The sequence below is a fragment of the Syngnathoides biaculeatus genome, chromosome 11 (assembly GCF_019802595.1).
Source record: "Syngnathoides biaculeatus isolate LvHL_M chromosome 11, ASM1980259v1, whole genome shotgun sequence".
NCBI classification, from domain to species: domain Eukaryota; kingdom Metazoa; phylum Chordata; class Actinopteri; order Syngnathiformes; family Syngnathidae; genus Syngnathoides; species Syngnathoides biaculeatus.
The window spans coordinates 15,074,712-15,092,717 of NC_084650.1; the positions used below are offsets into that span (position 1 = coordinate 15,074,712).

Here is an 18,006-nt window from a genome sequence, read left to right on the forward strand (position 1 = left end):
TAAGGACATAGTACACACCGATACCACTCCACCAGCCGGATATATACAGTACAGTTCAAGCCAAAATGATTTTAAAAATGCCTTTAGGATAAAGTCAATGTCTTTGAGTGGCCCTTACATACCCCATCGAAAAATTTGTGGGCAGTTCTGAAAAGGTGTGTGTGAGCAAAGCAACCAACAAATCTGATTCAGTTTTGTCGGGAGGAATTGTCCAGAATTCCAGCAGTGTACTGGCGGAAGCTTGTAGAACGTTACCCAAAACGTTTGACCCAAGTAATGTAGTTCAAAAGGAAATGCTACGCCAAACTAAGGAAATGTATGTAAATTTATGAGCCTGAAGAAAATAATATAAAATTCTCTCTCTCTCTCTCTCTCATTATTGTGGCATTAAACAAAATTTAATAATTTTGGTCATCCTGGCTGATCTGAAACAGGAGAGGTTTAGTTAGTTAACTTCAGACGGTGAGACAAAAAAAGAAACGTGTGTTTTTGCACAGCGTATGTAAACCTCTGGCTTCAACTGTACCTTCAAGGTAGGAGCTATTTCAGCTGTGTGGAAATATTCTCAAGGTATTATGCCATCAAACAATTTTTTTCCCCACACTGTTTAATGCCTAACACAGGTCAAAATCAGTCTGTAGCTGTCATTTTTTACTCATTTTATTTTGTACAGTAGATAACATTAGCGTTGCGAACGGTAATCAGTAAGGCCGAGAAGTGTTTGGTATGCGTCGCACTATTTTAGTATTTGTACTCAGTATCGCCAAGTACTCAGATGCTACCTGTACATTAAAGTATTTGTACACCGACTCGAAAACAGTGCGATGCTCACCTCAGTTGGTGTTCCCGCAGGTTGGACAAGGCCTCCATGCCGTGGAGGTACGAGTAGACGATCTCCAGATCCTAAGAAAAAAACGCAAAAGGCTTTATTCACAACAATTAACTTTACAAGTAATTTTGATCACTTCAAACTGAAAGTAAAAGGTTTTAAGATATGCCTCCAGAGGGTTCCTTTGCTATGGAATATTTCACCGTGACTTAGCACTTCTCCAGCACCCCCACGTGGACAAAAGCAGATTCAAACAGCCTTTGAGCTAACAATATAGAAGTAGATTAGGGTCACCAGGATTTTAATTTTAAATATAAAGTGAAATAGGATTTGAATTTGAAATGCCACAGGAAACATGATTTGAATTTGAAATGTAACACACATAATAAGACTTGTCCTCCTCCCTAATGTAGCTTTGGGACAATTGTATTGTGACGTCAAATAAATCTGACATCCCTGCATGAGTAGTCTCCCCAACCCCCTTGAACAAAAAGCACATTATTACAAAAAGTTATTTTTGGTGAAAACAAGGTGCAATTTTTTTTTTTTTTTTTTTCAGTAGATAAAGGCATTTTTGAAAATGTTTGAAATTCGCATTTCACTACCATTCTTGTAAGATTACATTCTTTTCCCAGATGAAGACTTTTTTCTTTAAGACTGGAACTGCCAGTTTTCTTTGTAAAAAAAAATTACATAATTAACATTACAATTGTTTCCTCCTTCTTATGGTCATTGCATGTTATTTTCCCGCCAAAACATACTCAACGTTTTAATTACAGTAATAAATAAACAGTCATATTTGATTGGCATTGGAAAGATTTCACCCACTGAAGCATATCCCTGGAACCCCCCAAAAAATGGACTAATACCAACTCCAAGTGAGGGATCCAAAATGGAGGCCACTAGATGGCAGTCTCTCCCTTTTACATAACAATGGATGAGCCTCCACCACCACTCAAAACAAGCAAAGGGAGCAGAATTATGTCAAACCATCAATTATGGCTAAGTTCTCCAATAGTTTTGAGATTGGTTGTATGGAAAAAATGTACAGGACACCATCTTTTCAACTGCCAACGTTTTTTTTTTTTTTTTTTTACTGTTATTATTTTTTAAAATCTTGGCCGCCATCGGGGACAGAATGGCCGCAGAAACACTTGTAAATATTTGCTGTGGTGAGGACGCACAAATGCAGCCAGGATGTGGGCATGTGTCGGAAAACCTCCTTCAAAACTACTACTAAGACAATTTAAAATATGAAACATGCTACTACTTGTTGAAACACGGCAGACAGTTGTCAAATTAGTGGGTCCTTTGTTCAAAACAAATATGGTTAATGCCGGGTGAGAGTCCTATCAAGCGAACAGGAACAGGGGCTAGCATAAGAGGCTAACGGTGCAGTCTAAGTCTTCACTCAATGCCCCTGGCTTCTTTTGGACAAACTATACAAATGGGTGGACTAAAACGTAAGACATCAGTTAAGGAAATCTAATTTCAAGGCCTTTGTTCACATATGAGGGTCCTACCAAATCAACAGGAATGTGACTGGCTAGGAGATAATGTAACGGTTACTTATTCACTCAATACGGCAACATTATAAACAGGCGCAATGTGAGTCACAGGAGAAACCAAATTCAAGTGTTTTGTTACACATTTTACATACACATCTGTGACGTGTTTGCCACTCATTAACAAATCAGTTGGACCAGGTTGTATCCTTTACTAGTCAGTCTGCGAGTGGAGTACATGGACGTCAGTTGTGGCTGTACTGTCGGAGTATGAATTTTGAATTTTTAGCCGGTGCTTATTTTGTTACCATTGATTCAGTCCCAAGAGGTGACATTCCGTGTCCCTAGAACTAGTTTCTGCAGCCGGGGATCGGATTGCCTAGGTCCTCGCCTTTGGCCACCGCCCAGCTCACACTGCACCCGACCCCTATGGCCCCTCTGACAGGTGGTGAGCCCACAGGAAAGGGGGACCCATGTTATCTTTTTGGGCTGTGCCCGGCCGAGCCCCATGGGTGCTGGCCCGGCCACCAGGCGCTCGCCTCCGAGCCCCACCTCCAGAGGGGGGGTTCCGGTGACCCGCGTCCGAGCAAAGGAAACCAAGATCCAATTTTTGTAGTCATCATTGGGGTTTTGGACTCGTACTTTGTCTGGTCCCTCACCTCGGACCCTACCAGGGGCACGAAGCCCCAGACAGCTTATCTCCGAGGATCATCGGGTCACTCAAACCCTTCCACGATGATAAGGTGACGGCTCGAGGCCGCTACTCCTCCGCATTGAGAGGAGCCAGATGAGGTGGCTGGGGCAGCTGATTCAGATGCCTTCTGGACGCCTCCCTGGTTAGGTGTTCCAGGCATGTCCAACCGGAAAGAGACCCCGAGGACGACCCAGGACACGCTGGAGAGATTATGTCTCTCGGCTAGCTTGGGAACGGCTCGGGATCCCTCTGGAAGAGCTGGAAGAAGTGGCTTGGGAAAGGGAAGTCTGGGCATCCCTGCTGAAGCTACTTGACCCTCAACCCGACCCGGAAAAGCGGTGGATAATGGTTGGATGATTCAATCCAGCCCTTAAAATCGCACCGGCTTGTGGAAAAGTGCATATCCTTTGTGAGGGGTATAAAATATGTTCTGTGAATGACTAGTCGGGTTCCACGAGGGTTGATGAATAACATAACGTATTTATCAAAATTAACACTGGATACACTTGGGGAAAACAACTTCTGAAGTAAAACAATCAATATTGAAAAGGCTCATCTCCTCTATTGTGTGCGTTAAATGAGGAACTAACCTGTCCTCCACTATAGGTGAAAAATCGCCGGCCTTATCGGGGACCACCACATGAGTCTGCTGGCATAGATTACACAAGGCTTCCCATTCACAACGGCCCCAACTGGTCATATTCATTAAGGCTTAAGGCTTAGCACTGATAGCGAGCAGCTCCCCATGCATCTTTTAACCAGCAGAGACAAGAATCAAAGAAAGCCTTTCAACGACAACAGCGCCTTGGTCCCGGGGGTTAGAATTTGTAACGTATACTTAGAAGCGCGTCTGATGTTTTTGACTGATTACCACAGCAAGTGGTATCTAGTTAGAACTCAAATGGCATAGGTGCGACTGCGAAATCAAAATGTTTTGTATAAATTGAGTAATCAATACTTAGTGTTTGTTAATTTTTAAAAAGTTGTTGACAATTATGTACTAAAATGGAATGTGGCTGACAACTATGTAGAGCATTTCAATGTAATTTGAGGGGAAGTGGGGGGGGGGGGGGCTGTAGCCTACACAATGGAAAGTCTATGCATCTAGGGTTTTATCTGGAATATAGGATTGCATGTAGAGGTGACCTGAGCCGACAGTATCTGTGCCTTTGAATGTGTGTGGCTTTCAAAGGCACGACCAGGGCTAGTGCATGACATGTCCATCAGAAAATTAGGGTATTATTGCAGTTTTCTATCAATTAATTTGGTTAAAAATTCATCTTTTCAGGGCTGTCTGCAAATCTTTATGATTTATGTACCGTAATTCCCGGCCGACAGAGCGCAGCTGGTTATAAGCCTCACCCAGTACATTTGTAAATCAAATACCATTTGGTACACACATACGCTGCAGTTGTGCAAAAGCCACATGTGCCCACATCGAAATGAGATATTTACAAAGAAAACCAGTACACAGAGTTTAACGCTAGCGCCGCGCTAATGCTAATGGTAGTAGCTAATAGGGCCGGTTAAAAAAAAAAACATACTGGTAAAAATCACTGAGACACGGCAGTAACAGGCTAGCGCAGCGCTAACAGGCTCGGGCCGGTAAAAGTCACTTCCTCGGCAGATATATTCCACCGGTCTCATTCTTACCTTTTCCGCTAGAGTGCCTCCTTGCGGCCGTTAGAAAAAAAATGCACAAACTAGCCGCATCACTGCATAAACCGCAGGGTTGAAGGCGTTAAGTCACGGATTACAGGCCGGAAATTACGGTAATGCCCTACAATGGTACAAGATGATGTTAAAGGCCTGGCTGTGAGGAAAGTAGCAATTGCCATTAGGGAGTATGCTCTATCTAGGTTGGAGAGGTGCTACGCTTACCTCACGCTGTTAGCAGAAGTTATGGACTGTACTTACTGTATAATACTTCATTATTCAGGTCACTGAAACAGGGGGATTGAATTTGAAACTTTCATGTGTGCCAGTGGTTTACTCTTAACATGCAAGCGCAGACTTTGTGGAGGTAATTATCTCACCGAGAGTAACATCCAAAGTGTGAGACAAACGAGAAAACTTCTAATGGAAAATCTGAACAAGAGATGGGAACAGGAACAGCACGGTGAGGCAAACTTGTAAATTGAGAATACATGAAGGGTGAAAATGTGTTAATTGTGACAGTGAGGCCAACAGTTTTATGGAGCGGAATATCTTCCGTCTACTCCGGTGAATCATCGCTGCGTTTGAAAACAAAAAGCTACCCCGGGGCAATGCATCCGATCAAGTGTGAAGAAAGAAAGAAAAAAAAAACCATATTTGTCTTAAGGCGCTTATGGCGCTGAACCCTGTCGCTCGAAAGGCGTTAAAGGACGCCGATCGCACCACTTCGGAGGATTTGTTCTGTTTTGGAGAAACAAAATAGCTGGGAAAAGCGCAAATTAATCCCCCGAGCAAGGATGGCCTAGTTTGTGTGACAATTGCTCGCTTGTCTACCAGAGTGGTCGGGGATTCACGGCTTTCCACGTCGTATTCTAACCCGCTGAACTTTCACAACTATAAGCGACACAAAAATCACGTCAACGGCATCGGCTGACAATGGAGGGCAACATCAACCTGAACAATTTGCATAATTATGGGTTGTATCCTGAATCAATTTCATTTTCTCCTATTACTAGGTTTCAAAATGTCTTGAGAACACATCCCTGACCAAAAAAAAAAAAAGGTTAGGGAATGCTGTCCTATGCTGAAAAATAAAAATTATGGTGACCAGACCTGATAATTTATATCTGATAATGGTCCGATATGAGGGCAAAAAACCGTATTGGATTAAATCGGACAGTCCGTAAAACTCAGATACAAGCAGTCCAGTTCACACTCTGCTTCAGAACTCGATCCAGGCATGCGTAGCCCACGTGATCACAACATATGCAAGGCTGTGGCCCTTTTGGCCTAGAAAATTTATGGATATTTTCACCAAAATTCTTTAACCAGAAAGCCAAAAATAGCCAATATCCACACCTATCTAACATGATCGCCAGCACTTGCTTGAATTATGATCTTTCAGTGAACTTGGGTTCGTAGCGTACTCTGGAGTGTTCACAAATCTCGGGAGAGCAGGCGCAGAAAGACCCAGCGGCCTGCAGAACCGGAAACTGGCTTGGAAGCACAAGCCGACAGAGGAGCGAGCAGAGGCGGTGTGAACTGACTAACAGTTGAACGGAACTGCAAAACCAGAACTCCAAAAAATCAGTCTTCACTCACTGGGATTTACATGACTGTACTTCTCAAAATTCCCAATACTACTATAAAATCACTTGGGGAAATGCAACAAAATTCTTGTGTACACTTGATTGAAAATGATGTCTGTACAAGTATTAAGTATAACTGGTAATTATTAGAGTCATTAGGGTTTAGGGTTAGATTTTTCATGGTATTCTCTTTTTATGTATTATCATCAATAGAATATGCATGTTTGATTTAAACATTTTTTTTATCAGTTTCAAATACAGTGTATATTTTTGTTTTAATGATGTGATTTTTGTGGACTTTCATGGTTTCATTTACAGTAATTTCCGGCATATAAGACGCAACTTTCTTTCATACGCTTTCAACCCTGCGGCTCATGCGGTGATGCAGCATATTCGTGCATTTTTTCCTAACGGCCGCAAGGGGGCACTCGAGCGGAAAAGCTAACAGTGACACTGGTGGAATATATGTGCAGAGGAAGTGACTTTTACCAGTATGTTTTTTTTAAAACCGGCCTAGCGCTGAACTAACCTGTTGCTGTCGTGTTACTGCCGTGTCTCAGTGATTTTTACCATATGTTATTTTTTTTTAACTGGCCCTGTTAGCGCCCCGCCAGCGCATCGGTGCTGTTACTACCGTGTCTCAGTGATTTAGTGTCTTATTGATTTTTTTTTTTTTTTTAACCAGGCCTGTTAGTGCTGTCCTACCATGTTGGTATTGTGTAGCTGCCACAGATTTTTTTTCTTTACCAACCCAGTTCATGCTACCATGTTGTTGCTATGTTAAGCTAAGCTAAGGTATTAAAACTTTGAAAACTCTGTGTACCATCTTTCTTTGGAAATATCTCGTGTTTCAATGTGGGCACTTGCGGCTTTTCCACAGCTGCGGCTTAGTATGTACCAAATGGTGTTTCCTTTCCAAATGTACTGAGTGAGGCTTATAATCAGGCCGGAAATTACGGTAATTCATTTAACTCAAATGAAAGGATATTCTTATATTTAACGTTAAATGTAACGGAATTTAATGTTTTACGATAAATGGATGAGGACTCTTGCTGACTATTGTTCCGTTTGAATAATATAATTTTGACCGACACCGTTTCCAACCTTTCATACTGCAAAACAATAAAGTATGTACGTATGATTCATGCTGATATTCTATTGGATCAATATAAATAGCAGATACTCAAGGCTCCAACTTCAACCCCTTGCATCCATGAAGGTCCAACCTAACTACTTCACCAAATGCTGCCGATGACAAAATGTGACCTGTGCTTGGTGGAGGTAATGGAGGGGGGGGAAAAAAAAAAAAAAAAAAAAAAAAAAAAAAAACTCATACCCTCCAATGAACAAAGGCAAATTCCTTTGAAGTGTTGACCTCTTCCAGGATTGCTTTGAAAGCCTCCCTGTGAAGAGTTGCTGTGGTATTCCTGGCTGGATCCTGTTGCGAACAACAGCGGAGAGAGGCCCTTTTGGGTGTTGAGGCTCACATTCCTCACATGACAGTGGGCCAGATAACGTCTTAAAATGTCCAGAGTGCGGGGGGGGGGCACAGAACCACACGCGGGACCACCTCAGCGACTCGTAAAAAGACATGTCAGCAAGTAGTGTCACGGAAATGCCAAGTCTTGCCACGGTGCTGCGATTGGTTGATTCAAACTGAAGTCAGCACATTCGGATGAAAGTCATTTTTTTTTTTTTTACTATTTCAGGGGGAACAAAAAAAATTAAAATAATCTAACATGACCTTTGGAAATCCACATTTCCAGTGTTTAACTTGATCGGCAAACTAACAAACTAACGTGTGCTGTGGGAAATTATCCAATTTCAGTTCATTGGTCTGTTAATTATTCTTTATTACTTTATAATATTATTGTAGTCTTTGTTCATTTATTCTAAATAGCTATCATAAGGTACTTTGTTCATTAACTATTAATAGTTATTCATGTGTATCCACTTTTTGTAGCACATACTACAGAATGATACTTCTGTTTGATACCATAACTCCTGGCCTAAAGAGCGCACCTGGTTATAAGCCTCACCCAGGACATTTGTAAAAGAAATAACATTTGGTATATACCTACGCTGCAGCTGTGTAAAATCTGCAAGTGAACACATTGAAATACAAGATATTTACAAAGAAAGAAGGCACACAAGAGTTTAATGCTAACGCTAGCGCCGCGCTAACAGGGCCGGTTAAAAAAAAAAAAAATACTGGTAAAAACAACTGAGACCCGGCAATAACACGCTAGCGCAGCGCTAACAGGGCCGGACCGGTAAAAGTCACTTCCTCGGCACATATATTCCACCAGTTTCACTATTTTTTCCGCTTGGGTGGCCTCTTGCGGCCGTTAGAAAAAAATGTGCAAATTAGCCGCATCACCGAATAAACCGCAGGGTTGAAAACATGTGAAAAAAGTCGCGGCTTACAGGCCGGAAATTAGGGTAGTTCCTGATTTTACACTCAATAATTCAATTTGTGATTAAATTGAAACAACATTATGGTTGTTTCTGTATATACACACTAATACCCTGCACATTTGTGATTCAATGCTTACAGATACATTTATTTTTTGTGAACCAATCATCTCGTTAGTCATCGATTTTGGGCTCAGATCAAAGCCTAGTCCAATGACTTCAACAGCTTTTTCTCCCATCTTGGTGCGAAGGAACTATGTTGAAGCAAGTTGAGGTGCTTTATGCGACGCTAAGGCACCATCTTGAAGACATTCATAAACCTTTTGAGACACTGTCAGTTACTTGTAGATTTTCACTATCAGGGGTAGGGCTTGTTCTTTAGCCCTCGTGGGGCTTGTTTGGTGATTTGCCGTGAGACTTTTCCAACATTTTTGAACCTATCCTATACAAATTAGAGACGGCGGCACTGAAGAAACAACGGGAAGCAGAACTTGAAATATCAGAAATGAAGATGTTGAGGTTCTTGCTCGGAGTGAGTAGGTAGGTGGATAGGATTAGAAATGAGCTCATTAGAAGGACAGCCAAAGTTGGATGCTTTGGAGACAAGGCTAGAGAGAGCAGACTTCGATGGTTTGGACATGTCCAGAGGCGTGTTGTTGTGAGGGAAGACACGGAGACTGTGGGTGTTAGAGAGGAAGATGCACGAGATGGGCTTAGGTGGAAAAAGATGACACGCAGTGGTGACCCATAATCAGGACAAGCCGAAAGGAAAAGTAGAAGAAGATTCAGCTCGATGGTCATGCAGAATGGTGGATCTGCATGCATTTTATACTGGAACAGTTCTATAACATGGGAGTTTGAAATGGTCTTTTTTTTTCCACTACTGTGATGTTTATTGAATATGCAGTCAGACAGAAAATTGGCTTGAGTGGACAAACTAAGGAACAGAACGGACAACGGGAATATTGAGGACAACAACCATAGCAGAACAATCTCCAGGTAATGCCACAAAGAACTCACTGCAAATGAACAGAATAAAGATCAAACGGGAGAAGAGTAGCATCTTGCCATTTCAAAAATAAAGTTGAAATATTACAATTTTACTCTCATAACATTTCAAATATAAAATTCAATGTTGTGCAAATGAGATTGAGCTACTGTAAAAGAATGACAAGATTAAGCTAATGCATCTCGCTGCGAGACAAATTGGCGCGCGTTTCTTAAAATGCGTTCTTCTGGTCTTCAGGCACAAAATGAAACATCCCGTCGATACTAATGTGATTATAAGCTTTTAACGGGCTCGGCTGGAGCCATCCTAACGAGGTAAAGGACTGGTGCCAGCCAGTGTTGAGGGCCTGAAGGTCATCCACTAATGACAATATATGGCAGTAAATTGTCAGCTCAGCGCGCAGAGTGCAGCGACGGCACTTTATTCCAAATGTTATACACCTCCAGCTCCACCTCACCAACTGTGTGTATGAGTGTCTTTGTTTGTGCATTCCCCTGTTAGCAGTTGTCCTTGAGTCTCTATTGACAAGATGGTGTCGGGTATTTTTATCCATTAGAGCAGGTGGAGGCGAAGCGGGCTGTGGCAAGGTCACGACGTGACAATATCTGCGGCGTTAAAGGACACGTGGGGAGGTTTTGGGAGATTGTTGCGCTACTGTTGATGGGAAAAGGCTTTATCTACATAAGCGGAGACTTGTTGTCAACAACAGGAAATTCTCTGCAATAACCACTATTTTGGACTTTTTGTTGATGAATGAACTTGGCCAGCAAAAATGACTATACGTGAAAAACAGTCAGAATCTTATGAAGAATAAAGTCGTAACATTACAAGAGTACAGTTGTAACATGATGAGAATATAAAAATCTTAATGGTACAACAATAATAATGTTGTGTTCCAAGAATAAAGTAGAAAATTGTGCAAAAAATGTCACGATCAAAGAATAAGGTCACAATAATATAAGAATTGTGAGATTATGAGAACCCAAACAAGGTAGGAGAATAAAGCCATAATGTTACAGGAATAAAATATTGCGAGAAATAAATCTTTATGTGATGAAGTTGCAACACTGCAAGACAACCGTCATGTTATCAGCAAAAACTCATACCCTTGGAAGAAAATTGTCATGCTAAGAGAATCGAGTCATAGCACTATGAGAATAAAGTCATAACATTACAAGAATAAAGTTCTAACATGATGACAATATAAAAATCTTAAATGGTACAACAATAATAATGTTGTGTTCCAAGAATAAAGTAGAAATTGTGCAAAAAACGTCACGATCAAAGAATAAAGTCACAATAATATAAGAATTGTGACATTATGAGACCCCAAAACAAGATGGGAGAATAAAGCCATAATGTTACAGGAATGAAATATTGCGAGAAATAAATCTTTATGTGACGAAGTTGCAACGCTGCAAGACAACCGTCATGTTATCCTCAAAAAAAACTCATAACCTTGTAAGAAATTTGTCATGTTAAGACAATCGAGTCGTAGCATGATGAGAATAGAGTCATCACGTTAAGAGAATAACTTCATGATATGACAAACATGAGTACCTAACCTAACCCTATTACGAGAATGGTAGTCTTTATATCAAGAAAACGTCTTACAGAAAAAGAAAATTTTAGCAACCGACTATAAAAACATTTGGCCAATTCGCAAACTGGCCATCTTTATACCTGAATGAAACAAATATTAGACATTTACATATATTAGAATGATACAACGATATGGATATTCTTCCCGCCTGTACTGGTGACCATTTTGCCTCAGATTGGTCAACGTCATGCTGAACGGATGCGGTCAGTGTCGAGTCCACGCCGAGTTTGGATTGAGTGTTGGTCCTCCCATTGTGTTGCTCCGTGGTTTTTATTAGAAACTCTTCTCCAGCCTCTGGCCGCCATCCCAACTGAGTAAATTGGTGAGCACAAGGGGTGATTCTGGGGATATCGGCCAAGATAAAAGCGCTTCCGTGTCCCGTTTCATCCCCCCCACCCCAGCCCTCTTTATTCCTGGTTATTTTTGCATTGAATTGATCTTCGTAGATGGCTGTGTAACTTTTCCCGACGATGGCGCTTCACCTCTTTGAGGCTTTTGTCTGAGCCAGACGGAGCGAGTCTCATCAACCCGGACGGTTGGCTTTGTTCCCGAGTGGACGACGAGGTGCAGATGATGACTGGGGGGGGGGGGAAGAAACCCTTTTTTGTGTCGAATACTGAAGCCACAACCAGTCTGCTTGTAGCTAAAATTGCAACAATTTTCTTCCTCTATGTGTATCATAAAGTAGCACCCCCCCCCTTGTTTAATGAAAATGTTCAAATATGATTGGGCAAATATGCTATTGGGTTAAAGATTTATCTTCACGTAGAGTCAGCCATTCTGTTTTTTTTTTTTTTTGTGGTAGGCATCAAAATACAATTTGTACAGAATGTAGGCTTGATACTACCTGTGCAAGTTTACTGGAGATTTAATTTACTGGTAGTTGTCGCGTTATATTGTTTTTTTTTTTTTTTTTTTGGGCATTTCAAATGTAAACTGTGCTAAAGGTTTTGATGTGAGTTTAAAAATCACTTTGTATTTGTGTTTTGGGGAGTCTTTATTCATGTTCATAAATTATTCTTTAGTACGCACGTTTCTTTCGGCTTGTCCCGTTAGTACGATCCAAAAAAAAAAGTTTTATTCATCCATCCATCCATTTTCTGAGCTGCTTATCCTCATAAGGATCGCAGGAGTACTGGAGCCTATCCCAGCTATCATCGGGCAGGAGGCGGGGTAGACCCTGGACTGGTTGCCAGCCAATCACAGAGCACAGAGACAGAAAGCAGTCGCACTCACAATAAGACCTAGGGGCAATTTAGTGTCTCCAATTAATGTTGCATAATTTTGGGATGGGGGAGGAAACCGGAGTGACCATGCAAGCACGGGAAGAACATGCAAACTTCAGACAGGCGGGTCTGGGATTCGAACCCAGGTCCTCAGAACTATGAGGCCAAGGCTCTAACCAGTTGCGTCCACAGTGTCGCCCATAAAAACTTTAAATTACGGTAAAAAAAAATATTTTGGGAGACAAAATGTAATTGCAAAACCACAAATGAATGCAGTGTTTTTTATTTTGTAATGTTCCATGAATAAATGACATGCCAATGACTTCCTATGATTTTTTTTTTTTTTAATGCACTGAAATGTCAACGGAATTTTTCCTTGCGTTCCCTTCCAGCGTGCACGGATTATACGCTTTTAGCTGTAGCCATGTTCCGCACATGCGGTCGGTGCAGAAACCAGCGTTGGGGTCGAGAGGTCCAGCGGTCTCCGCTGGATGAGGCTGTGGTCAGAGCAGTGGGTTTAGGGCGCGACGCTTTTATGGCGTCGACGGCAACGCTAGACCCTTTTGCGCTGCCCATAGAAGTCAATGTGGAAATGATCAGAATGGCACACCGCTGTCTCAACGTCAACAAAGCAAAACTACCATTTAGACAATATGTCAACCGAAAAAAAAAGTTGGTCGGGTGCCTTGTCGCTGCGTGAAAACACAAAGTCGCAGTTGCTGGTGGTGTGTGAAAAGTCTGAGCTCTTAGCCATTAGCCACGACCCAAGGGCGCAGATGGTTTTTCGTTGGCAACCCAAGGAAGTGCTGCTGCTAAGCTCATTCACATGCTTCCGTGATTCCTGTCCCATGCTGTCGCCATGCCGACCAGCCGCCAAGACTCAGAGGGAAATAATCAGCAACCCCCTGAGTGCCTTTTTAATTGCATTAGTTCGCGCTAAGTTATCCTGCAAGCATTCAGATATTTACTTGACAGCTGCATGTCATTTTGATGAACAGGTGAACGCATAATTCAAGATTCCAGCAGGAGCAGTGAGAGCTGAACCCGTTGAGTTGGGACTTAAGCGCTTAATGTCAAACAAGGAGGCTAATTAGCTTTGTGTACGGTGCGTCAGCTCCATTTGACCTAATACCAGCCCTGACCAACATTAGGACTTATTTCTTAGTTGAAATCATATTCGTATCAACAATATGAACATAAGAATGAAGGGGGAATATTACGGCAATAGTTTTACCGGAAAAGGGGTGGTCGAAGGGGGAAAAAATTGTACTTAGCAAACTGCATCCGCAAGTTTGCGAGTGGACAATCTCAAATATGGGAGGGACCACCTTACATTGTGATTTGATCGTTAGTGTTGATATGGTATCATCAGTTGTCAAAACTGATGTTACCATTTATGGTATAGTATCGATATATTAACGTAAGACATTGACAGTTGAATTATATCGTTAGCTCAAATGGTACAACGGCAATGTCACAACAGAGTGACTGGATAATAGGGAAGCACCAAAAATTCAAGGTTGGGTTTGTGAGTCTTCGCCTCTTTCCCTTGGTCATGTCACCAGCTGGCATGAAACCTTATTCTACTGCTATGCTGGTGACCCCCAAACTCATATCAAAACAAACCCGACCCCTTTCCTCATCCTCGCTCACCAGCTGGCGAGAGGAGATCAAAGCGCTGATGTCTGATAAGTTCCTTCAACTCAACATCTCAATAACAGCAGCCATTCAGGTTGGCGCCCACACCAGGTCGTCCACCGTCACCTGCATGACTTTTTCTAGCCATAAAGTTCACACCTAATCTTTAGCCGCTAACTTTGGTGACAAAATGGAGCTTCCATCGATCACCTACACGCCGAGTCAAAACTCCTTACGGTACGCGAGCACAATGTGATGGCGCATCAGTCCTACCCCACCAGACATCCTAATCACGAGATGACAAGACAAGAAGTGTGCCCCAGAGCGTTGCGCAAAACCGTCAGAGATAGCGAGCCATCGATCGAGCGGTACATTCATCGGCCGGCCGTCGACGCAGAGGATTACAGGCGCGGCCATCGAACCGCCGTATCCGACGGAATCGCCGGCTACAAACCTAACATTGTGTTGGGCAGCTACCTACCTCAGGTAGCCAAAAGCGAAAGACAACTCCCACGACCCGTGAGATCGATGCTATCGCAAGTCCGTTTGGGCTGGTGCCACAAGCTCAACGACTATCAGCATCGACTCGACAACAACATCGTCGATAAATGTCCAATGTGTGACTTTGCCCCCCTACGATACACGTCATCTCTTCAACTGTGCTCAAAAAACAACCACACTGACGGTGGAACACCTGTGGAGCGCCCCAGCCCATGTGGCTCACTTTCTGGACCTTGATACGGAATAATGACCGTCGTATTTGGCTACAACAACAACAACAAAATGGAGCCTCACATGACCTTTGACCCCAATATCAAACAAGACCTCCTTCTTTCACCTCAGTTATTTTGCACTTCATTTTTTCCCCTTTTTATTGGCTTACTATTACTATTACTTTTCAGTATCTTTTAATTTGTCTTAGTTTGTCGTGTATTCTTATGTTCAAAGCAAAAACGTATGTAACTAGAGTTGTTGTTGATGGGAGAACTGACAAGGAGCGGTTTTCCCGTAATCGTTCAAATTTTTAAAATTTTGGTTCCAAGTTTCGGTGGCTAAGTTTGCCGGCCCCAAGAAGTGGTGAACACCAACTAAGAATAACGCGTCAAAGAACGCCAAAGGTCCAACTTGCAACTTTACAACACAATGATCGGAACAAAATTCACAACAACGCCTCCAAATTTCACAAACACTAACCTTGAGCCTAATCGGTGGGTAGGTAAAGGAATCAATGTTTTAAACTAAACATTTTGAACTTGAATCAAAACGAAGAACCGCAATCAGGACAGGAATTACTCAAATTCAAACGATGTCCATCCCAATATGTATGTAACCGACTGTTTAATGACAAATTGGTTTCTCCTCTGTTTGAATAATAGCACATAATCGTCTTTTCTAACATTCCATAATACCAAATAAGCATGTCTGAATAATGACGATAAGGTGTATTACATTGGCCGAAACGCAAGGCGACGATATCTGTAACATTTCAGAAGTAAAAAAGATGGCTCGGGATTAATTCTTTTTGCCGTCCTGATTTGCCTTCGTCGCTTGTCTCAGCCCGTGTGAAATATTCATGCCATTCAACTCTTTCTCTCGCTTTATGCCGCCCCAGCCATGCTCTCTGCAATAATAATTTATTCTATCATTACAATGAGACTACCGCGGTTGCCAGGCAACAAGCGGCTTTCACGACCGCGTCGGACCAGCCGCATTCCTCGCGCTGGCAGATTTACATGATTGGATTCGCGCTCGTTCATTCATAAATTAAAAAAAAAAAAACGAAAAAAGTTCCATCACGTTTGTGTAATTTGGTACATGGTGAAGAGTGCCTTTGAGTTAAGCAGTCAGGAAAAATAAACTGTGAAACTAATTTTAAAAAGGCCAATAAATTTAATTTTTAACTTTAAAAAAAAAAATGCCTGTGAGAGGCGTGGGTCCTTTTTGTACCATCATTAGTAAAGCATGGTCGCAATTTGCAATTACAATCTGGCAGTTTGGTTCTTCACTTTCAATTTCACCCATACATTCACGGAATCAGCATGAGGAAATGTGACATTGTGTCACAGTATTTTCTGTGCCGGTGGGAAAAAAAAAAAAAAAATTGCCATTTATCAATGGATTTGGGAATGGACAAGCCACAAATAAACAGGAAAAAAACAAACCTTAAATCCTAAATACTGAAGTTGGACCGTTTTCTAGATTATTTAATTAAATAATTTAATTTGTGGATTAATACCTGGGTGGGATCGCCGTCCATTTTTTGTGGTCCCCAGTACCTCAAGTGATTGATTTCTGAATAACTTTAATCTGATTGGTATTGAATTTTTGTTGTTCCTGAACCATCTTAACTCTTTGTAGGTGTAAACAATGACAGGTGAATGAAAACGTAGTGTTGCTAACCAGACTGGACTAAGAATCGGCCAATACTCAAAGTCAAGTGACTCAGACTTGGCTGCACAAAAACATGATCGGATCAGTGAGTAACTGTTACCGTAACATCGTCCAGCAAGTTAATCGATAGCCTCTTTCTCGCCGTCATTGTGGAAAATTGACACATCAGCTCTGTACCGGTAGATTTACCGGACGAATTTCCCAATCCAACATATTCATGCAGTTGTTAAGGCTTTACAAGGTGAGATAGAGTCACTGAATGCGTGAAGCTTGCTTTCAACAGTAAGGGTGTAAAGCAAAGAGTGTCAAGTGTTACACTTTACAACCTGGCGATATGCCTGATACGAAGTTGGACGCCATTAAATGCAAAACCCCGACAGCCCCCGTCGGTACCCATGCACAGGATTACAAAAGCCATTTTAGGTGATCAGCATGAAAGGAGTTTTTGATCCGATTTGTCAATTCATATACATCATCTTATAGCCACAAGGGGGCATATTTGCCTCTTTAAATCTGCTCCTTCATTCATTCCCTTGACATATCGGCCAGATGACTGCAATTCCTTAGCGTTCAGTTTCTGCGGGAATCGCAGTTTCTATGATTTTAACGTGGTGCTAAATTCCTTTTCAATTCCTTGCGTTGGGGCTTCTGTTGTTCCTTGGCGAAGTTTCCTGTTGACAGAGTTGCACACATCCCGCGGGGGGCGGGGGGGGATTGGGGGTCTTTCCGTTGCCAGATCGGGAAAACAAAAAAGCCTGGGCTGCAGACGGACGCGGGGTTTGAGGCTACATCCTCAGGATGTTGCAAAAAAGGATGGCAAGGGGACGGTGGGGCCGTTGCGGTCAATTAGCTGGACTTCACGTGGCAATTCAACCCCTATCCAAACTGAATGCTGCTGTTTGATTTTTTAACTGAATTTAATACATAAGTACAATATGTACTCTTATGTGTCTTTTTCTGTCGGCTTGTCCCGTTAGGGGTCGCCAAAGCGTGTCATCTTTTTCCATCTTAGCCTATCTCCTGCATCTTCCTCTCTAACCCCGAATGCCCTCATGTCTTCCCTCACCACATCCATCAACCATCTCTTCAGTCTTCCTCTCGCTCTTCTGCCTGGCAGCTCCATCCTCAGCACCCTTCTACCACTCTACTCACTACTCCTACTACTCACTCTCTCGCCAGCCATCCAAGTCTGCTCTCTCAAACCTTGTCTCCAAAACATCCATACTTGGCTGCCCCTCGAACAAGCTCATTTCTAATCCTACCCAACCTGTTCAGTCCGAGAAAGAACCTCAAAATCTTCATTTCTGCCACCTCCAATTCTGCTTCCTGTTGTTTCTTCAGAGCCACCGTCTCTAATCTGTACATCATGGCCGGCCTCGCCACTGTTTTATAAACTTTTGCCCTTCATCCTAGCGGAGACTCTTCTGTCACATAGAACACCAGACACCTTC

The 18,006-nt window shown here is 42.3% G+C and overlaps 1 protein-coding gene across 7 annotated transcripts in view; it reads right to left on the reverse strand.

Moving 5' to 3' along the window:
* The window catches only part of rapgef2b (Rap guanine nucleotide exchange factor 2b), a 108,394-nt gene that overhangs the window by 74,467 nt on the left and 15,921 nt on the right, over positions 1-18,006 (reverse strand). For all 7 annotated transcript variants that reach the window (XM_061835993.1, XM_061835991.1, XM_061835989.1 and 4 more), the window contains exon 2: positions 833-903. In XM_061835993.1, coding sequence (XP_061691977.1) covers positions 833-903 — 71 coding nt within the window. The remainder of the gene's footprint in view (positions 1-832; positions 904-18,006) is intronic.